Below are 20,380 nucleotides of genomic sequence, written 5' to 3'. Positions count from 1 at the left end.
TGCAACGGCAGTTGCGGGCGAGTTGGAGTGGCGCCTTTAAATAAGCAATGGCCACCATGTTCCCGCGGCGATTCTTTGCTGAAGCTTCTTCATCCATTCTGACAACATGACCTAGCCAACGCAAACGTTGTATTCTGGTGCGCTTAACTATGCGTCGTCATACAGCCGGTGGTTCATACGACGCCTATATTCTCCTCGAACTAGACCATGTATTTTACGTAGGATTTTTCTCTCCAACACTCCAAGTACTAACCATTTACTGTCAAATCGACTTTCATGACTATTTTTCAATACTTTCAAAGGCTGAGATTGCTTCTTCCTATGACCGACCTATGATATCGATTTCGTCGGCATAGGTAAGTATAATATGTCCTTTTGTGTGTTGTGCCATGCCTATTCACACCTGCTTTTAGTATAATCTTCTCCAGCAGGATATTAAAGAGATCACACGATACGTTGCCTCTCTGTCCGAGACCTCGTTTGGTATTGAAGGGTTCGGAGAGATTCTTTCCTATTTCAACTGAGGAGCTGCAAAGTAGTATCCATTTTGCTTTGTCCTTCTCGGGTCATCTCCAGGATTTGGCGCAGTGTAAATATCTGGTCTATGGTGGATTTACCAGGTCTAAAGCCACACTGATAGGGCCCAATTATTTCGTTGACTTAAGACTCTAATATTTCACAAAGTACGCTCGATAGTATCTTCTATGCCATGGGAAGGAGACTAATTCCTCTGTAGTTGGCATATACCATCTTGCCCCTTTCTTATGCACGGGACATAGTATGCTGAGGTTCCAATCTTCGGATATGCATTCTTCTAGCCAGATTGTGTACATAAGCTGATGCATACGCCTTTTCAGTGTGTCGCCTCCGGTTTTAAATAGTTCAGCGGTTTCTACTTCGGCTCCTGCTGGCTTGTTTTTCTTTAGTCGAATCACTGCTACTTGTTCCTCATTCTGACTAGGAGGTAATCATCATCATTGATTAGTTCTGCGGTATACTCATGACCACCATCATCGGATATCAGCAGCTGGGAAAAGTGTTCTTACCACATCCTCAGCACACTATCTTTGTCTCTGCAGGAGGATGTGCCTGTACCAAAGTTATTGGTTTGATGTTTTTTTCTTCAGTAGCTTTTTTGTACTCCTATTCGTACTGTGGGTTCCTTGGAGGTGGATTTTGGTACCCAAGTACGGATGTTGCTGCTCTTTCCATGGGGTGGGCAAGGGTTTTGCCATTGTGCTGCTATACTATCGGGACAGGGGTGCTTTTTTCAAGCAATTGGCGATGTTCATGGGGTCTATCCACTTTATGTTTTGGCAAGTGACCTAAGCTTCTATTAGTCAATCCTGAATCCGCCTTGGCGTTGGAGTTAAAAAACAATTTTGACGCTTGAATGTGAGCGTCATTCAGTTTTTAGTCGCCAAAGTTAAACATTTTTTAATTTTTGCTTGCTGACTTTTTGGCATTTGTTTGCAGATTAGCATTTTTCAACACGACTCTCCTCAAAGCCTTTAATTATCTTGTTTCTACATTTGCCATTTTTACCCCTTACAAGTACACATGTATGATATCTTTGTTTCATATACTCATACCTGTCTTTTAATATAAACGGCCCATAGGTTAATATTGAACTTGTTGTTGAACATGTACTGGCAACACTACATTGTCGAAAACATCTGTTCTGGCACTTTTCGAACATTAAAATGACGTGTCTTTGACAGTTGGCACTAAGTATTTTTTTCTTATAGCAAATGAAAATGTTTTCATTCCATTAATAAATTAATATTAATTAATATACCCTAAACAAGTTAAAAAAATATAAGATTGCAAGCGGTGTAATAGTCGAAAAAGGATAAAGTCCAAAAATGCTGACTTTGAGAGAGCGACAAATAAGTGAGTTCAAGAAAAAGACTGAATCATACCGTAGTTTATGTTTTTTTGTGGCTCTTTCATTTATTGCTATTGTTTCGTTTTATTGGCAGATGCCATTAAGCAAATGCTTAATTTGAATGCTCAGCAGCCCAAAGTTTTAGCTGCAGAGCCAGTGTGGAAGATACTGATTTATGATCGTGTGGGCCAAGACATAATTTCACCCATAATATCAATCAAGGAATTGCGAGAATTGGGTGTTACTTTACATGTGTAAGTGAAAATGCAGTTCTATCATTTGGTTACTTTTAAATATGTCACTCTTCCTTTCAGCCAACTGCACTCTGACCGAGACTCCATTCCAGATGTACCCGCCATCTACTTCTGCATGCCTACGGAGGAAAACCTAGATCGAATTCAACAGGATTTCACAAATGGCCTTTATGACATTTACCATCTAAACTTTTTGGCCCCCATATCACGGCAAAAAATCGAGGATTTGGCAGCAAGTGCTTTGCAAGCCGGCTGTGTGGCCAACATTCATCGCGTTTATGATCAGTATGTAAACTTTATCAGTTTGGAGGATGATTTCTTCATTTTGAAACATCAGAAAAGTGAGCAGTTATCGTATTATTCAATAAATCGTGCCAACACCCGTGACGATGAAATGGAAGCCCTTATGGATTCTATAGTGGATTCGTTGTTTGCTGTGTTTGTTACATTGGGCAATGTGCCTATTATACGTTGTCCCCGCAATACGGCTGCTGAAATGGTAGCACGCAAACTGGAAAAGAAATTGCGTGAAAATCTCTGGGATGCACGTTCAAATCTTTTTCACATGGATGCTACACAAGCTGGTGGCGGAGTGTTCAGCTTTCAGCGTCCGGTTCTTTTGCTGCTCGATCGTAATATGGATTTAGCAACACCATTACATCACACATGGTCATATCAGGCATTGGTACATGATGTTCTTGATTTGGGCTTAAATTTGGTTTACGTCGAAGATGACCAACCGGCTGGAGGTGAGTAGGATATGATGTTTTTTTGTAATTGTAAAATTCTATGCGTAAAACATGAAAGCTATGATAAGGGCGTGAGTTATTAAAAAAAGTGTAAAGTGACCCAAAAATGTGGAGGACACCATAGCGCAGAGGTTAGCATGTTCGTCATGCCCCTGAAGGCCTAAGTTCGAATACTGGAGAGAACTACAGAAATAAATGTTCAGTGGTAGTTATCCCCTCCCAATGCTGGCGACATTTGTGAGGTACTTTGTTTGTCATGTAAAAACTTCTCCCCAAGGAGATGTTGCCCTGCGGCAGACCGTTCGGACTCGGGTAGAAAAATGGGGACCCTTATCATTGAGCTTAATGAGGGGCTAGTTTGCCCCTGCTACTTATTGGAATGGTCATGGGCATATTTGGATTTGACTTGAATTTGTAATGCTAAATATCCGAATCTAGAAACTCAGCAACCTGGGTGCGTGTGTTGAGAATTATTATAGTTGTGCTCCCTGGTTCCCTGTGAGACACACATCTCGGACGTTCGCATCAATCCCAGCTCAGTAGAAATCGAGTTGTCTGTATCTACCCAAAAGTAATTGAGCCAGAATCACTCGGGTTTACTGTAGGAGGTTAACTTTTTTAGGCACGGGATGACTATGGGCATCGCACAGTCTTTAACTTTGAGGTCCAATAAATGTTTTTCGTTATCACAAGAAGCATAGCATGGGTCTACCGGGCGCTTCCACGTGTTGCGGATAGTGCTCAATGCGGGGTAGCTGCAACTGCAGTCGCGGTCTCAGTGAGCGGACGGCTGGCACCGGCTCTTGCTTAAATACTGAGTGCCTATGATGCTCGATACGACAAGGCGAGATATTGGCGTCTTTAAATAACCAATGGCCATCATGTTCCCTCGGCGACCAGTCCTGTGAAGGCACTCTGCGGTGCTTCAACTTATAAATTTCACAAAGGTGGAAAATCAGGCGCCCTGAAAGTTTAAGTATAGGGCCTAGCCAGGTCTAGCCTAGGATACAAAAAGCTCCTTCGAACGATGGGGAAGGCAGTCAATTTGTGCGCCTTCACCGGAACGAGCTTGCTTCCTACAAGAGAGTGACGAGGTTCACCACCCCCACATACAAATGTGGCTACAACAATAACAACTACTTTTTCAGTACAGCGGATGGTTCCCAAGAATGACATTTGCTTGGTAGCTGTCCACCGTTTCCGCTACCATATCCTGTGTCATCGTTCGGTAAGGACCATGAGTCCAATTTTGTACAATCGTCCGCATATGATGCGATTTCGATGCCGCCTGGAGTTAGTGGAATAGGGAAGAGCCAGAGGTTAAACTCTTACTCGGGTTGGAACTCCATACCACACGGGTTGAAACTCTGAATGACAAGTCATCGACATCATAAGAAGCTCAGCGGAGAGCTAACGGGCACGTCCACAGATTGCGTAAAGTGGAATGCTCCCTATACTGAGTAGCTTCAACTTCAGTCGCGGACAATCACAGTATCGCGTGGAAAGTCTCAGTGAGAGACCGGCCGCCACTGGCTCTTGCGTAAATTCTGAGTGGCTGTGATATTCGATGTTACATGGCGACTTAAAATAATCAATGACCATAACGTTCTCTCGGTGATCGGTATATGAAAGCACTCTACGGTGCTTATGAATTCCTCAAAGGTTGACAATCAGCCGCCCTGAAGGTTTAAGCATTGGGTCAAGTAAGGTCGAGACTAGTTAAAAGATGCAAAGCCTCCATTTTGTGCTGGGTCCCGCGTCATCAATCGAAGAATGAGTACGGCCGTCGAGCTTGATATGAGATAAGCGCGAATAGAGCTACAGAATCAGTGCGCTTTTCTATGTGCAAGCTTCTTGGTTGGGATGACGCTTTCAACGATAGCTGTGCGAATGAAACTTTAGATTGCAAGGTAGCAAAAGCCCTACAGCCGAGTATTTCGCGAAAACGGTGAATACTTTTTTTCGCACCTGGATTCCCTTTAGACACTTGGTCCTTTTGTCATTCTGGAATTAGAGGCCTGAGTTAGTTGACTGGTGAGATTTTCCTCCGGTGAGAATTTCTCCCATCCGCCTTATTCCACACTTTTTTTTTGGCTTTTATGTTGATTTCCCTTTTCTGTCGTACCTGCTGTCTTTCACCATCGTAAGGTGTATCCCTACTTGCGTTCTTCACTGTTCATTCTCACTTGTGCCTTCTTCTAGGGCGAACACAATGGGCCTCAGGCCCGCCTGTGGGCTTGGCCCCCCAACCTAACCACCTAACAAGAGAAAATAATTATGTATGTACGATTCTCCCTTGCACGAATCCTTTCCTGGCTTCAGTAACGGGATCACTCTAGCCGTTTTTCTGATATCGTGTTGTACACTGAAAAATTAAAATCGGTTGACCAATTCTTGATCAGCCACACAATTTTTCCGGGCATACTCAATAAATCGAATTTTTCGTGTTTGAACAATTTTATTCAATAAAAAAAAAAATTTAAATTTTATTACAAAAAATAGTTTTAAGTAAAACAAAATTGTATGAGGTTGCTCTATTTTTTGTTATTGCTAAAATAAGTTAACGTAAATATTTGAAATTGTGTAAAAAATTGTTGCAAATTCTGCAGATTTGTTAATTTTTTTATGTTTTTTATTTTCTATATGCAAAAACTCAACATTTTCCTTTTGTTAAGAGAAGAAAAAAAGAAATGGGAACCCTGTTTTATAATTTCGATTCACTCTACTCCTAAGTATCATCGATGTTTGAACTGTATTTACAAAAATAACTGCTATCATTTTGAATTCTTAATTGTTAACATGGTTGAGCCGGTTGAGTTGGGAAATCGTGTCAGGAAACGTTGCAATCGCAAGAACTTGATGGAAACCAAACGATTATCAAACCACCAGCCATTTATTTCATTGTGTATAATGCCAGCATCTCTTTCACTGGCGCAACGTATGTACACACAACAATATTGACGGTCCAGCTGTATGTCATAGATCTGGCATTGGGGTCCCACTTTCTCCAAAATCGATTCAATAATTGCTTGTCTTAGATCAGGTTGATTTGCCTCAGCGGCATCGAACATGTGACGAATTTTCAAGCAATTTGTGGGAGGATCCAATATTCTGTTGACATTATCGAAGGCGGGGCTTTGCCAATGTTTCTTGGGTGGTTTGCCCTCGTACTTGTCCTGGTGCGAAAACGATGTAGACAGTGAAGAAGAGGACGAAGCCGATGTAGACATAACCGATTCACACCATTTCATGGTACGAAATTCTTCGCCATTCTGTAAAATCGAACCAAACTGTATGCGGCTGTCGCTGGATTCCAATTTGTGTATTGCCTCGTTCCAGGCCCATAGTAAGGCTTTCCTTTTATTGATGGGCAGCAATTTGTCTCTTAAATGGTTGATTATTAACTCGCCAGTGTCGTTTTTCATTGAACTCCTTTGCGTTAGCTCCTTAATGATTTCCTTGCAGAAATTTTCCACAGCCCGTTGCTGGTTAAGTTTTCTTTGGCTCACCCAACGCCATATGGCAAAGACAACAATCAAAATCAAGGCTATTATGAATATGGTGCCTATGATGAAAAGGAATCTTTGCAATTTGTTATACAGGACACACTTCAACGGCAGATATGGTTTGAGTAGCACAAAACGCACATCGTGTTTGTAAATGTCCAACAATTCTGGGCCTTCGGGCTTGTTGAGTACTTGTATCTTCCATTGGGGATTGTGCTCTATGAGATAGAGGGCAGCATGGAAGCTTTTCAGCAGCTTATGCCCATCGGCAATGCGTTTTTTGTACAAGTGTTTAATGAAATCGGTGACCGCAACCTCAGGACTCTGTTGTCTGTCTTGGCAATAATGCACTTCGGTGTTGGCCTGCAATAGCTGTATGAGTTCTTTGCATAATGCTAAAGAGGGGGCTATGGCCTCATTAGTAATGCAATCGATATAGGGCCTGGCCATGCCAGTGGTTGTCTCCGGCCAATTTTGTTCTTGTTCACACAAAGTAAATGAGGTACTCTTTTCCAGCATTGTGCTGGGCATATCTGGTGGCTTGGTCATATAGAGTATTGCTAACAGCACGAAAAACAAGCCCAGACAAGTCATCAAAAGGTATGGCACTGAGGATTGCTTCCATTTTTCCTTGAGATTTATTTTGCTCCAGATTATTTCGGGCACAGTTTTCTTATTGTAGTTTCTTCTGTTCATAGAGTATCTGGTGGGGCTGCTGTCCGAGTCCGAATCAGTTGAATACAAATGATTTCTGGCAGCATAGGTGGTTGATGACGATAGCAGCGATGAGGTGGCAGGAAGAGAACCTCGCAATGATTTGTCCCTCAGCTTTAATAGACGACTCACCACTCCAGAAGATTCCCCTGCATTATGATGCAGCGGCACCCTTTCCACTTCGCGAAGTCTTGGAGATTCACCAATACGCTTTGGTGGGGCAGGACGCCGTGGTTGGGCATCGTTGGCAACTATTGGAGGTGGCAGATAGATTTTGGGGGAAGTCTTCATGTTATGCTGTGGCAAATTCTTATTTCTTTCGCCGTAGCCAACCGTGGGGCTACTGTTGCCATAGTCCTTGTATAAATGCGATACACCCTCATTGGAGAGATAGTGGTGTTGTCTGCGCTCAATGACTACTTCTGGACGATTGTAGTCAGGGACAGACATTTCATTTGTGTACGACGAATCATTTGCCATCACTGTGGTGGGGCCGTTGTTGGCGCGAGAAAATGAATTCACCGTTCGTCTCCTGCCGGGAGAGGCATTACGTTTTGTTGATGCTGGCGCCGAGGTCGGTGTCTGCAGGCTTCTCCTATTGGTTTTCGGGCTAGACGTTGCACCGTTGCTATTTCGAACGTGATGCTTTAATTTTTTGATTAGCAAATTTCTCGTAGTCTCGACAATGGGTACAGCTGGTATTCCATATTTGCTAAGTTCCTGACGTAATTCCACGTCGCTCAGATTGTCGAAGTAACTGTCATTCATTGTTTCTATGACTAGTTCCGTTTGAACGCACCTTTTGTTGTTCTAAATTACAATAAATGATTTATTTATTTATTCTATTTTGATAATTTGTGGCGAAGTTGACGTTCTTTTTATCAGAGAACGAAGCCGAGTCTTTTCGTTGGCGGCGTCGGGACAAAAGTCTTGATCGACGGCGGCGTTTGAGACGACTTAAAACGGCTGTTGCATAAATCAGCATTATTTTGATGATTTATTGTTCAATTTTGTTGAACGGAAAATATTCAAAGAAAGAAAAGAGACATGTGAGAAAAATGTCAAGATTTAATTATTTTTATTTCAGCTCAGACAATTTTGTTTCTGAAATCGGCGCCTCAATTTAAGCTACACGAGCTGTTAAAAAAGACGGTCGGTTGACATCCACACGGCTTCGTTCTCTGCTTTCTAGCCATACGGCTCTGTAACTCGTTTTGACATATCGTGTTTCTCTTCGCCTTAATGTTGCCATATGTATGCCTTCGCACACGCAAGGGGAAAGTTGGCGTTTAGCCGCACTCATAACCGCACAAAATGATGTGTGTAGGTTAATGGCAACGTAACGCGTGAGTGACGTAAAAGCTAATCACAGCATTTATTTGAAAAATAAAAAAGTTGTTATTATTTTTTGTTTTATTTAGGCAATCATGTTGCTATGGCAACGTTGATAACACATTTTAAGGAAATATTTTTTTTTTAATTTCAACCTCCTTTAAAATAATGTTGTTGTTGTAGCAGTTTATTGTGTACTATCTTTCGTCTGCTTGATTCTGTTGAGTGTCAAGACCCAGGAACTCCGCGACTAAGATGGGGTGCGTCCACAGGGATCTGGGTCTGAGTCGAGTGGGTCTGGCCGGGCAGTTAAACAGGTGACGTGTATCGTGCGGTCCCTGGTTACAGTCGGGACATACATCTTGCACGTCGGCATCAATCCTAGCTGTGTGGGAATTGAGGCGGCTGCATCTGCCGGAACGTAATTGAGCCAGAATCACTCTGGTTTGCCGGGGGAGGTCGATTTCTTCGGGTGCAATGGGTGGCGGTCGTACTCCAAGGACTACATTCACCCGGTAGCCAGTTAACGCGTCTGCTACCGTGTCTGCATGAATGTTGTTCAGACCCGCTTGATATGCCGCTTGATCTAGAGGTTCTCTCTTGTAGCGCTGGACCTCACGCTCTAGATCATGTAGATCTACCTTAAGGCTTCTGGGCGGTGGGTATCTATCCACAAGATGATGATTTGGATGATTTCTGCGATAACAGCCCAAAAGGTATTGCTTAGACAGCATGTAGTTATGTCTTCGCACTGGTAGGATCTTTGTCTCCTGGTGGAGGTGGTCCACATGAGAACTAAGGAGGGAGCCCGTCGCAGTTCGGAGGGCGGCATTCTGACAGATCTGAATATTATTCCACTGCGTGTCACAAAGCTGACGTGACCACACTGGCGCTGCATAACTTACCACAGACCGGCCAATTGCTTTGTACGTGGTCAACAAGGTTTCTTTGTCTGCACCCCAAGTGCTGCCAGCGAGTGACTTGAGGACCTTGTTTCTACTTTTGACTTTATTGCAGATTGCTGTGGCATGTGGGGAGAAAGTGTAGGAGCTGTCAAATGTGACGCCAAGTATTTTGGGACACTTGATGGTCGGAATCAATTCTCCATCGACCATCACAGTCAGCTCAGAATTCACCTCACGCGTATTTGTAGTGAACAGTGTGGCTGAAGATTTGGTGGCGGATATCTTCAGATTTCTTGCAGCGAAATATGAGGCAAGCTCGTTGAGGTAGACGTTCAACCTATCGCAGATGTCATCAATGGGTGGGGGGCCTGATGCCAAGATCGTACAGTCGTCCGCATATGATACGATCTCTATGCCGTCTGGAGGAGGTGGGATGGAGGAAAGGTAGAGGTTAAACAGAGCCGGAGATATCACCCCGCCTTGGGGAACTCCCTGTTTCACTCTACGGTGTTTTGACTTCTTATCCCTAAATTCCACAAATGACTGGCGGCCACACAGATAATTCGCGACCCAACGTTTAAGGCCTGGCTGGAGGGACGTGTTGGCGATGTCCTCAAATAATTTGGCATGGCTGACCGTGTCGAATGCCTTCGATAGGTCCAATGCCACGAGGACCGTCCTATCACATGGCCTGGGTTGATTGAAGCCACGGCAAATGTGTGTGGTGATGGCATGCAAAGCTGTTGTTGTGCTGTGCAGTCTCCGAAATCCGTGTTGATGCTCGGCGAATGGAAATTCTCCTACGAGGCTCGGGAGGAGTAATGCCTCAAGCGTCTTAGCCACTGGTGAGAGAAGGGAGATCGGTCTGTACGACTCCCCCAAACTCGGGTCTTTACCAGGCTTCAGTAGCGGGATCACTCTGCCCATTTTCCAGACATCGGGAACTATAAGAGTGTTCAATGACAGGTTAAGGACAGTGGTAAGGTACTCAACTCCAGGTAAATCCAGATTCTTCAGCATCAATGTAGAGATTCCGTCGGGGCCCAACGCCTTGGAAGATTTGGCGCCACGGATGACATTCGTAACTTCGCCCACGGTAAATTGTGATGGCTGTTCATCGGCTCGGAGACCACGAATACGGCGAATGGCTCTCCTCCTTGCCCTGTCTCTCTCGGGATGCACGATAAATTGACGGTTGAACAACCTGGCGCATCTCTTCGGATCAGTCACGGTTAACTCGCCAAAAGTGACTGAGGTCCTGTCGTCCCGTCTACCGGGGTTCGAGAGAGACTTAACAGTGGCCCACAATTTGCCTGCACCGGTGCCTAAGTTACATTGCTCCAAGTGTTCCAGCCACAAATTCCGCTTATGTTCGTTGACTACCCTGTTTATTTCCAGATTCAGCTCGCTGATTCTGGGGTTAGCGGGGTCCATAGCACGAATCCCATCACGCTCGTCTGCGAGTACCACTGCTTGCGCCGGGAAATTGGGTCGCACTTGCGGTATTCGACCGGCTGGAATAAAGCGAGCGGCTGCTGCGTTGATGATGTCTCGGAATTTCCTCTCGGCCACAAGCACATCAGAGGGGGGTGGCAGTTCATTGAAGCGGCGATTGGTATACTCTCTGAAGCCAGTCCAATTGGCCTTCTTATAGTTGATGAACGTTCGGCGGTCAGAGGTTATGAAGTCGGGTGGTCGGTCGATGGTGAGGATTATGGGGAGGTGGTCTGACCCCAAAGAGATGACGGCTTGCCAGGATACGTCACTCAGGAGATCAGGGGATGCGATTGAGATGTCTGGCGAGCTGCTGCACCTCCTCGTAATCCTAGTGGGGGCATCCTCATTCACCGTGCAAAACGTGGAGCTATCTATCTGCTCTGCCAAAGCTATGCCACGCTGGTCGTTGCCTAGGGGAGAATGCCATGACGAGTGATGTGCATTGAAATCCCCCAGAACCAGACGACTATGGCCAGATAGCAACCCACTTATGTCGGGGCTGTAGGCCTGGCCATTAATCGGGACACAGCTGCCAACCGGCGGTATATACACGTTGTATATCTCTATCTCGGCAGTACCAGACTTGACTGCTACCCCCATACATTCCATGTATGGGTCACTAGCGTCAAGCGCAGGCGAGATAGGTCTATACTGCACGGAATGGTGTATAACGAAGGCCAATCCCCCACCTCCATTCCTTGAGCGATCCTTACGTAGCACATTGTAGCCGTGACAACTGTGCAAGCTGCAGGTGTTAGTCAGCTTTGTCTCCTGGATCGCTGCGACCGATATGCTCTTCCGACTCATAAAATCCACAATCTCATCAATCTTGCCTCGCAGTCCATTGCAGTTTAACTGCAGGAACGATACATTTCCCGACACTGGCCTGGCAATAGTAGGGCTAGGGTGCTGTCTTTGCATAAATTGCCGTACGGGAGAGGTCGGGGGGGTCACATAGTCCGACGACGAGGACGCCGAAGGCGACGACGGCGACGCTTGTGACCCACTGCTGGCTGAGTTCGCACAGCACCTAGCGACATAGCCAGTATGACTATACTCCCGTAGCGAAGTTAGGCCAGAGCAAGAACGGAAATGTACCCACTCCAAGCACCTGTTACACCTCACCGACACTGACCGATGATGAAGGCGGTTCTGGCAAACGGAACAGAACCAGGGTCCGGGGTTCTTTTCAATCCCGGCACGGACCAAAAGCATACGGAGAAGGCACTCCGGGATGTGCCTCTCCCATGACGAAAAAAGACGAACACGTACACTGAGGCGGCAGCCCTTGCCAATGAAGATTCCATCGGGTCAATCCGGTACGTACAACCGGCTGCCTTTAAAATAATGGGGCCCTGATGTAATTTTGCATTTTTTGAAAAATTTTCTAAGTCTTTCCGGGTTCTATTTTGTACTACGAGAGTACATACAAATTTTCGAATTGTTTCGTTTCACTGAAGTGAGTGAGCAACACATTTTAAAGAAATATTTTTTTTAATTTCCACCTCCTTTAAAATAATGGGGGCCTGGTGTAATTTTGGTTTTTAAAAAAAAAATTCTAAGTCTTTCCGGGTTCAAAATTGTACTACGAGAGTACATACAAATTTTCGAATTGCTTCGTTTCACTGAAGTTTGGCTAAAGTCATTTACGCCAACTATCTGATCGGTGGTGTTGCCATATCTACACACAAGGAACAGTTAGGATCGGAAATATTTCAAATAGTTTTTGAAATGTTGTTATTTTTATACTCTCCGCCCACCATAGGATGGGGGTATACTAAATTCGTCATTCCGTTTGTACCACTTCGAACTATTCGTCTTAGACCTGTCGTCGATTTATAATTATCGTCATGACATTTTTAGTCGATCTAGCCCTGTCCGTCCGCCCGTCTGTCGAGAGCTCGCTAACTTTCGAAGGAAGAAAACTGGGCGCTTGAAATTTTGCACAAATACTTCTCATCAGCGTAGGTCAATCCCAAGGATGGATGGACCCGATTCATCGGCAAGGGCTGCCGCCTCTGTGTATGACACACTGCTATAGCAACAACATCAGTGTAGGTCGGTTGGGATTTTAGATAGACAGATCTTGACTTTTTGAGCCAATAGAGGGCGCAATTCTCATCCATTTGTTTGAAATTTTGCATGTTTTTGTGTTTGTTATGACTTCCAACAACTGTGATAAGTATGGATTAAATCAGCCCACAACCTGATATAGCCGCCATATAAGCCGATCTTGGATCTTGCCTTCTTCAGTCAATAGAGGGCGCAATTCTCATCCGATTTGGCTGAAATTTTGCATGATGTGTGTTGTTATCAATTCCAACAACTGTGCTAAGTACTGTTTAAATCAGTCCATAACCTGATATAAGCACCATATAAACCGATCTTGGGTCTTGCCTTCTTGAGCCACTAGAGGGCGCAATTCTCATCCGATTTGGTTGAAATTTTGCATTAAGAGTTTTGTTATGACTTCAAACAACAGTGCGATGTATGGTTTAAAGCAGTCCATAGCCTGATATAGCCGCCATATAAACCAATCTTTGATATTGCCTTCTTGAGGCACTAGAGGGCGCAACTCTCATCGGATTTGGTAGAAATTTTGCATGATGTGTTTTGTTATGACTTGCAACAACTGTGCCAAGTATGGTTTAAATCAGTCCATAACCTAATATAGCCGCCATATAAATCGATCTGGGATCTCGAATTCTTGAGCCTCTTAAGGGAGCAATTCTTATCCGATTTGGCTGGAATTTTGTACGTTCGTCTTCACCCATGACATTCAACATACGTGTCAAATATGGTCTGAATCGATCTATAACAGCTCCCATATAAACCGATCTCCCGATATAACTTCTTGAGCCCCTATAGGGCAGAATTCTCATCCGATTAGGCTGGAATTTTGCACAATGACTTTCATTATGGTTCGAATCAACAACAATTCTTATCCATTATTCCTTGTTGGCCTAAAAAGAGATATCGTGCAAAGAACTCGATAAATGCAATCCATGGTGCGGGCCTCTAGAGGTCGCAATTCGTATTCGGCTTCTCTCATGACCTTCAACATACGTGTCAAATATGGTCTGAATCTATCTATAACAGCTCCCATATAAACCGATCTCCCGATATAATTTCTTGAGCCCCTATAGGGCACAATTCTCATCCGATTAGGCTGAAATTTTGCACAATGACTTTCATTATGGCCTTCAACATTCAATTCATTTATGGTTCGAATCGGACTATATTTTGATGTAGCTCCGTGCAAAGAACTCGATAAATGCAATCCATGGTGGGCGGCCTCTAGAGGGCGCAATTCGTATTCGATTGGGCTGAAATGTTGTACAACGGCTTCTCTCGTGATCTTCAACATACGTGTCAAATATGGTCTGAATCGATCTGAAGCCTGATACAGCTCTCATATAAACCGAACTCGCGATATTTCTTCTTGAGCCCCTATAGGACACAATTCTCATTCGATTAGGTTGAAATTTTGCACAATGACTTTCATTATGGCTTCAACTTGATGATGTAGCTCCAATAGCATAACAATTTTTATTCATTATTCTTTGTTAGCCTAAAAAGAGATATCGGGCAAAGAACTCGACAAATGCAATCCATGTTGGAGGGTATATAAGACTCGACCCGGCCGAACGTAGCACGCTCTAACTTGTTTCTAACCTCAAAAATATTAAATAATTGCTATTATTTCTCCCCAGGTACTCGTAAGAAACCCAAACCCTGTGATTTGGATCGCAGTGATCGTTTCTGGGTCAATCACAAAGGTAGTCCATTTCCCACGGTAGCCGAGGCCATTCAAGAAGAACTTGAATCCTATCGCAATTCCGAAGAGGAAATCAAACGTCTCAAAACATCCATGGGTATTGATGGGGAAGCCGAGGTGGCCTTTTCCATGGTCAACGATGCTACAGCACGTCTTACAAATGCCGTCAACTCACTACCACAACTTATGGAGAAGAAACGCCTAATTGATATGCATACAAAAATTGCAACAGCCATTTTGAATTGCATCAAGGCTCGGCGCCTGGATTCCTTTTTCGAATTGGAAGAGAAAATAATGTCGAAACAAACCCTGGATAAACCACTTATGGATTTGCTTAAAGACCCGGAATTTGGCACAGCCGAGGATAAATTACGTTTGTTCATCATATTCTATATATGTTCGCTGAATGTTGCCGACTTCGAGATAGAACGTTTGAAAGAAACACTGCAGGAGAACGGTTGTGATCTGGCATCACTGGCGTATATACAACGTTGGAAATCCATAATGAATAGGACCCCAAGCATGAATCAAGCCGCTCAATATGAAGGTGGAGGCACAAAAACTGTTTCAATGTTTTCCAAATTGGTCTCACAGGGATCATCGTTTGTAATGGAGGGTGTTAAAAATTTGGTAGTTAAGAAACATGTAAGTATTACCAGCGTGGTTAATATTCTACTCTGTATTTAAGCAAGATCAAGAGATAGAAAAGTTTCTCTCAAAAACCCACATCCAAATTGAAACTTTAGTAGACGACATGGGAGTGAGAGCAGAGACAACGTAGGACATGTTGAGGCTTTTGATGAAAACCCATTTTCCACATGATACGAAGGGGTTCACAGAGACACCGGAATCTTTGAATAAAGACGTAGATCGAAGGTTTATAATTACGGAATTTATGATGAAGGCATCCTTGAGGAGCTTCAAACCATTTAGGTCACCTGGACTTGATGGAATATTTCCGGCGTTACTACAGAAAGAGGCAGGCTATCTGGTGTCTCATCTGGCCAATATTTTCACAGAGTGCTTGGGACTTGCATATACTCCGAAAGTCTGGCAGGAGGCAAGGTGAGTGGTGTTTATACCCAAGCCCGGCAAGGCAAGTTATGCGGCACCAAAGGCCTACAAATAAGCCTTACGTCCTTTCTACTGAAAACCATGGAACGTATTGTGGACACCATGATAAAGAGTAGGACATCCAGCGAACTGCTCAAATACATGCCTATGTCAAGGGAAGGTCGGTGGAGACTGCCCTGCACGAGGTTGTGCATAAAAAGAAGAATCCTTCGATGCCAAAACGTACACTCTGGCGGTATGCATTGACATCGAGGGGGCTTTTAACAATGTGCGGACCGACACACTGATCCAATCCTTAGACCAGTACCGGGTGGACCCGGTCCTTATAGACTGGATAAACCATATGCTAAGGAACAGGTGGATAAATTGTGTATCCCATGGCATAAATATAAGCGAGAAAGTGGCAGAGGGCACGCCACAGGGGGGCATTTTATCACCACTCCTATGGGTGACCACCATAAATGACCTATTACGGATGCTGACTGAGGAGGGATTTGAACACGTCTGCTACACACACGATGTTATAATACTTCTAAGGGGTAAGGATCTGAACGAGCTATGCAGAAGGGCCGAAAGGGTCTTGCATATGGCATATGACTGGGCTAGACCCAGAGGTCTCAATGTTAACCCAGAGAAGACTGAAATATGCCTGTTCACGAGGAAGACGGAGGTGGGCCAATTTAAGGCACCACGTTTTCTCGATATCAGACAAGGTCTAATACTTAGGTGTAATCTTGGACAGGAAACTGAATTGGAAGTGTCACATTCAGGAGCGTATTGAGAAGGTTCACAGCTGTTGGACACTATGTAGAAGGGCCGTAGGCTCAAAATGGGGCCTGAATTCGATAGTCCACTGGCTCTACAGGAGCGTGATTAGAACAATACATACTAACGCCTCAGTAGTTGGACTGCTATGGAGAAAAAGTGCAACATGATGTTCTCTGAACCTGTTGTATGATCCTTCATACAACAGGTTCAGAGAACATGTTTTCTTGGCATAGGCGGAGCGATGAGGACCTCGCCCACTCGGGCACTGGAGACCATTCTAGATATCCGACCCACTGACATACAGATTAAGTGTGAGGCAGCCACTGCGGCTATGAGACTTAAGGCGATGGGAGGATGGGAGCAGCTCTTACCATCGCGGTCTAATCGAGGTGACGATATGAAACCTGGAAGAAAGGGAAGAGGTTTCCGATCGGATACCTAAGATGAACCTTGAAGTCGAGTGCGAGGCACTGCTGCCATCGGTACAGTCTTGGATTGACAGAACCCTAGTATTGCCATCTGGAAGGTCATGTTACACAGATGGATCAAAGCTAGAGGACAGAGAGTGCTTGAGGGTTTACATTGAGAACCCAGGCACTGAGATCTGTTTTAGACTGCCTGACCATAATACGGTCTTGCAGGCGAAGATCTGGGCAATCACGGAATGCGTGAGGTGGTGTGGTGAAAACGGGAGGACGTCGAGTGTGAACATCTTTACGGACAGTAAAATTGCCATAAGGGCAATAACAACCAGGACGGTAAGGTCACGAACAGTTTTGGAGTGTAAGAAGTAGATTAACGCCTTCTCTGAGGATGGCAAAATACGCATCGTTTGGGTGCCGGGCCATAACGGAGTAAGGGGAAATGAAAGGGCAGACGATTTGGCGGTGAAGGCCAGAGGAATGCCTTCAATAAACTTGGTTAACTCGAAGCCTTTCGGGTCGACGCAGTCCGAGTTAAGGGAGTGGGCGACAAATGCGCATGCAACATTGTGGAACAGCGAGACAGTCGGTAGGATGGCGAATATCCAGATCGTGAGAAGACGAGGCTTTTACTGAAAGAAAGCAAGAAGGAGGTCAGCTATAGCTATTGGTAATATAATGGGACACATAGAACTACGAGCTCACTTATATAAAATCGGTGCGGCAAGTGATAGCATGATTAGGGCATGCGGGGAAGATGATGAGACGTTGGAGCATTTTCTTTGTCATTGTCCGGCTTTCGTGTCTAACAGAGACTAAGACAGGGACTTAGGTGGAGACACAATACCAGACATGAACCAACTTAGGGGAGTGGTATTGAAAACAATTAAGGATTTTGTAAGTAGCATGGACTTCCAAACTTAAAATTTTCTTTTTAGAGGATTACTTTATAGTTTTAAGAGCGCACAACAAGCCGATTAATGGCTTAGGTGTATGTCCATAGTGGCATGGGGCGGATTAATATCTGCACCCTCTTTTCAACCTAACCTATATGCACGTTAAGCCACGTAAATTTACTAAATTCCCTGTTCTTTACTACCTTTCCAGAGTCTTCCTGTCACAAAAATCACCGAGCAGGTGATGGAGTGTCGCAGCAATCCCGAAACAGATGACTACCTCTATTTGGACCCGAAACTGTTAAAGGGCGGCGATACAATGCCCAAGAATCGTGCACCCTTTCAGGATGCTGTGGTTTTTGTAGTTGGCGGAGGCAATTACATCGAATATCAGAATTTGGTAGATTTTATACGGCAAAAGCAAACAGCGAATGTTACCAAACGTATCGTTTATGGCTCCTCGACCCTTACAAATGCTCAGCAATTCTTAAAAGAACTTTCCGCTTTGGGTCGTGAAATTCAAGGCCCCGTCTTGAGTTAGGATCGTGAGAGTTGCTTGGCTATGGATATCTTTCATTTCAGATGCTGTTGAACAGTGAGTGTGGATGATAGCCTTAAAAGGGTGCGACCACAAGGATATAGGAAACACAAGAAGAAAAAACAATGAAAACATTTTGCAAGCCGATGCTTTTTTTTAATTTATAAATTTTTAAATTAAATTGTTCTTATTCTTATCATAATTTCTCTTTGTAATGTAATTTATTATATAAGATTATAATTATTTTTATATAATTACAAGGATATAAAAAATAATAAAAAAAAACCACAGGTTATCTTATGTTATCAAGAGGTATTTGTTACACCTGTAGATGTATTATTTTGAACCAGGGCGATGGGCTTTAAGCAATGAAAGAGTGTTGTGTATAAAAATAAAACAAGCAAAACCGTACTGAGTTCGGCCGGGCCGAATCTTATATACCCTCCACCATGGGTCGCATTTGTCGAGTTCTTTTCCCGGCATCTCTTCTTAGGCAAAAAAGGTTATAAGAAAAGATTTGCTCTGCTATTAGAGCGATATCAAGATATGATCCAGTTTGGATCACAATTCGAAAAATTCGAAAAAGAAGTAAAATAGAGAGATCGATTTATATGGGAGCTGTATCGGGCTATAGGCCGATTCAGACCATAATAAACATGTATGTTGATGGTCATGAGAGGATCCGTCGTACAAAATTTCAGGCAAATCGGATAATGATTGCGACCTCTAGAGGCTCAAGAAATCAAGATCCCAGATCGGTTTATATGGCAGCTATATCAGGTTATGAACCGATTTTAACCTTATTTGACACAGTTGTTGAAAGTAAGAATAAAATACGTCATGCAAAATTTCAGCCAAATCGGTTAGGAATTGCGCGCTCTAGAGGCTCAAGAAGTCAAGTCCCCAGATATGTTTATATGACAGCTATATCAGGTTATGAACTGATTTGAATCATACTTGGCACAGTTGTTGGATATCAACAAAATTCATTCAAATCGGATAAGAATTACGCCCTCTAGAGGTTCAAGAAGTCAAGACCCAAGATCGGTTTATATGACAGCTATATCAGATTATGGACCGATTTGAACCATACTTATCATAGTTGTTGAATCTCATAACAAAACACGTCGTGCAAAATTCCATTCAAATCGGATAAGAATTGCGCGCTCTAGAGGCTTAAGAAGTCAAGACCCAAGATCGGTTTATATGACAGCTATATCAAGTTATGGACCGATTTGAACCATACTTGGCACAGTTGTTGAATATCATAACAAAACACTTCGTGCCAAAATTCCATTCAAATCGGATAAGAATTGCGCGCTCTAGAGGCTCAAGAAGTCAAGACCCAAGATTGGTTTATATGGCAGCTATATCAGGTTATGATCCGATTTGAACCATACTTGGCACATTTGTTGGATATCATAACAAATCACGTCGTGCAAAATTTCTTTCCAATCGGATAAGAATTGCGCACTCTAGAGGCTCAAGAAGTCAAGGCCCAAGATCGGTTTATATGGCAGCTATATCAAAACATGGACCGATATGGCCCATTTACAATACCAACTGACCTACACTAATAAGAAGTATTTGTGCAAAATTTCAAGCGGCTAGCATTACTCTTTCGGAAGTTAGCGTGCTTTTGACAGACAGACGAACGGACATGGCTAGATCGACATAAAATGTCGCGACGATCAAGAATACATTGTATATGAGAATAGAATACGATGCTGAAATATTTTCAGGGCTAATTGCTTGGGGGACCACCCCACTCCCCAAAACACACCTAAATCGGGCATATTTACCGACCATGTCAATGTTAGGATCAAATTAAAGGAATTGGGGAGTAAAGCCCGAAATTGATACCCACTTCGGGACCAATTTTTTGGGGGTATACCCCTTTCCCAAAACACCCCACAAACAGCAATTATGTACTGACCATCGCAATATGGGGCCCAAATAAAGGTATTTAGGAGTAGAATACGAATCTGATATCTAAATGTGGGACCATGTATTTGGGGCACCATCCCTTCCCCAAAACACCCCCAAAGGGTAAACATTT

The 20,380-nt window shown here is 43.8% G+C and overlaps 2 protein-coding genes across 2 annotated transcripts; one reads left to right on the top strand and one right to left on the bottom strand.

The window, feature by feature from the left end:
- Positions 1 to 1,723: 1,723 nt before the first annotated feature.
- LOC106091445 (protein sly1 homolog) lies at positions 1,724 to 18,630 on the top strand. The gene is made up of 5 exons (XM_013257967.2): positions 1,724 to 1,893; positions 1,983 to 2,142; positions 2,203 to 2,891; positions 14,559 to 15,268; positions 17,995 to 18,630. Exons 1-5 carry the CDS (start codon positions 1,866 to 1,868, stop codon positions 18,322 to 18,324), a joined length of 1,917 nt encoding a protein of 638 aa, XP_013113421.2. The 5' UTR covers positions 1,724 to 1,865; the 3' UTR covers positions 18,325 to 18,630.
- On the bottom strand, positions 5,418 to 8,025 carry LOC106091444 (inner nuclear membrane protein Man1). Its single transcript, XM_013257966.2, has one exon. The coding sequence runs from the start codon at positions 7,877 to 7,879 to the stop codon at positions 5,666 to 5,668; it is 2,214 nt and encodes a 737-aa protein (XP_013113420.2). The 5' UTR covers positions 7,880 to 8,025; the 3' UTR covers positions 5,418 to 5,665.
- Positions 18,631 to 20,380: the final 1,750 nt, after the last annotated feature.

This window comes from Stomoxys calcitrans, chromosome 3, assembly GCF_963082655.1.
Source record: "Stomoxys calcitrans chromosome 3, idStoCalc2.1, whole genome shotgun sequence".
Classification (NCBI taxonomy): Eukaryota; Metazoa; Arthropoda; class Insecta; order Diptera; family Muscidae; genus Stomoxys; species Stomoxys calcitrans.
This window is presented reverse-complemented; position numbering and strand designations above follow the sequence as displayed.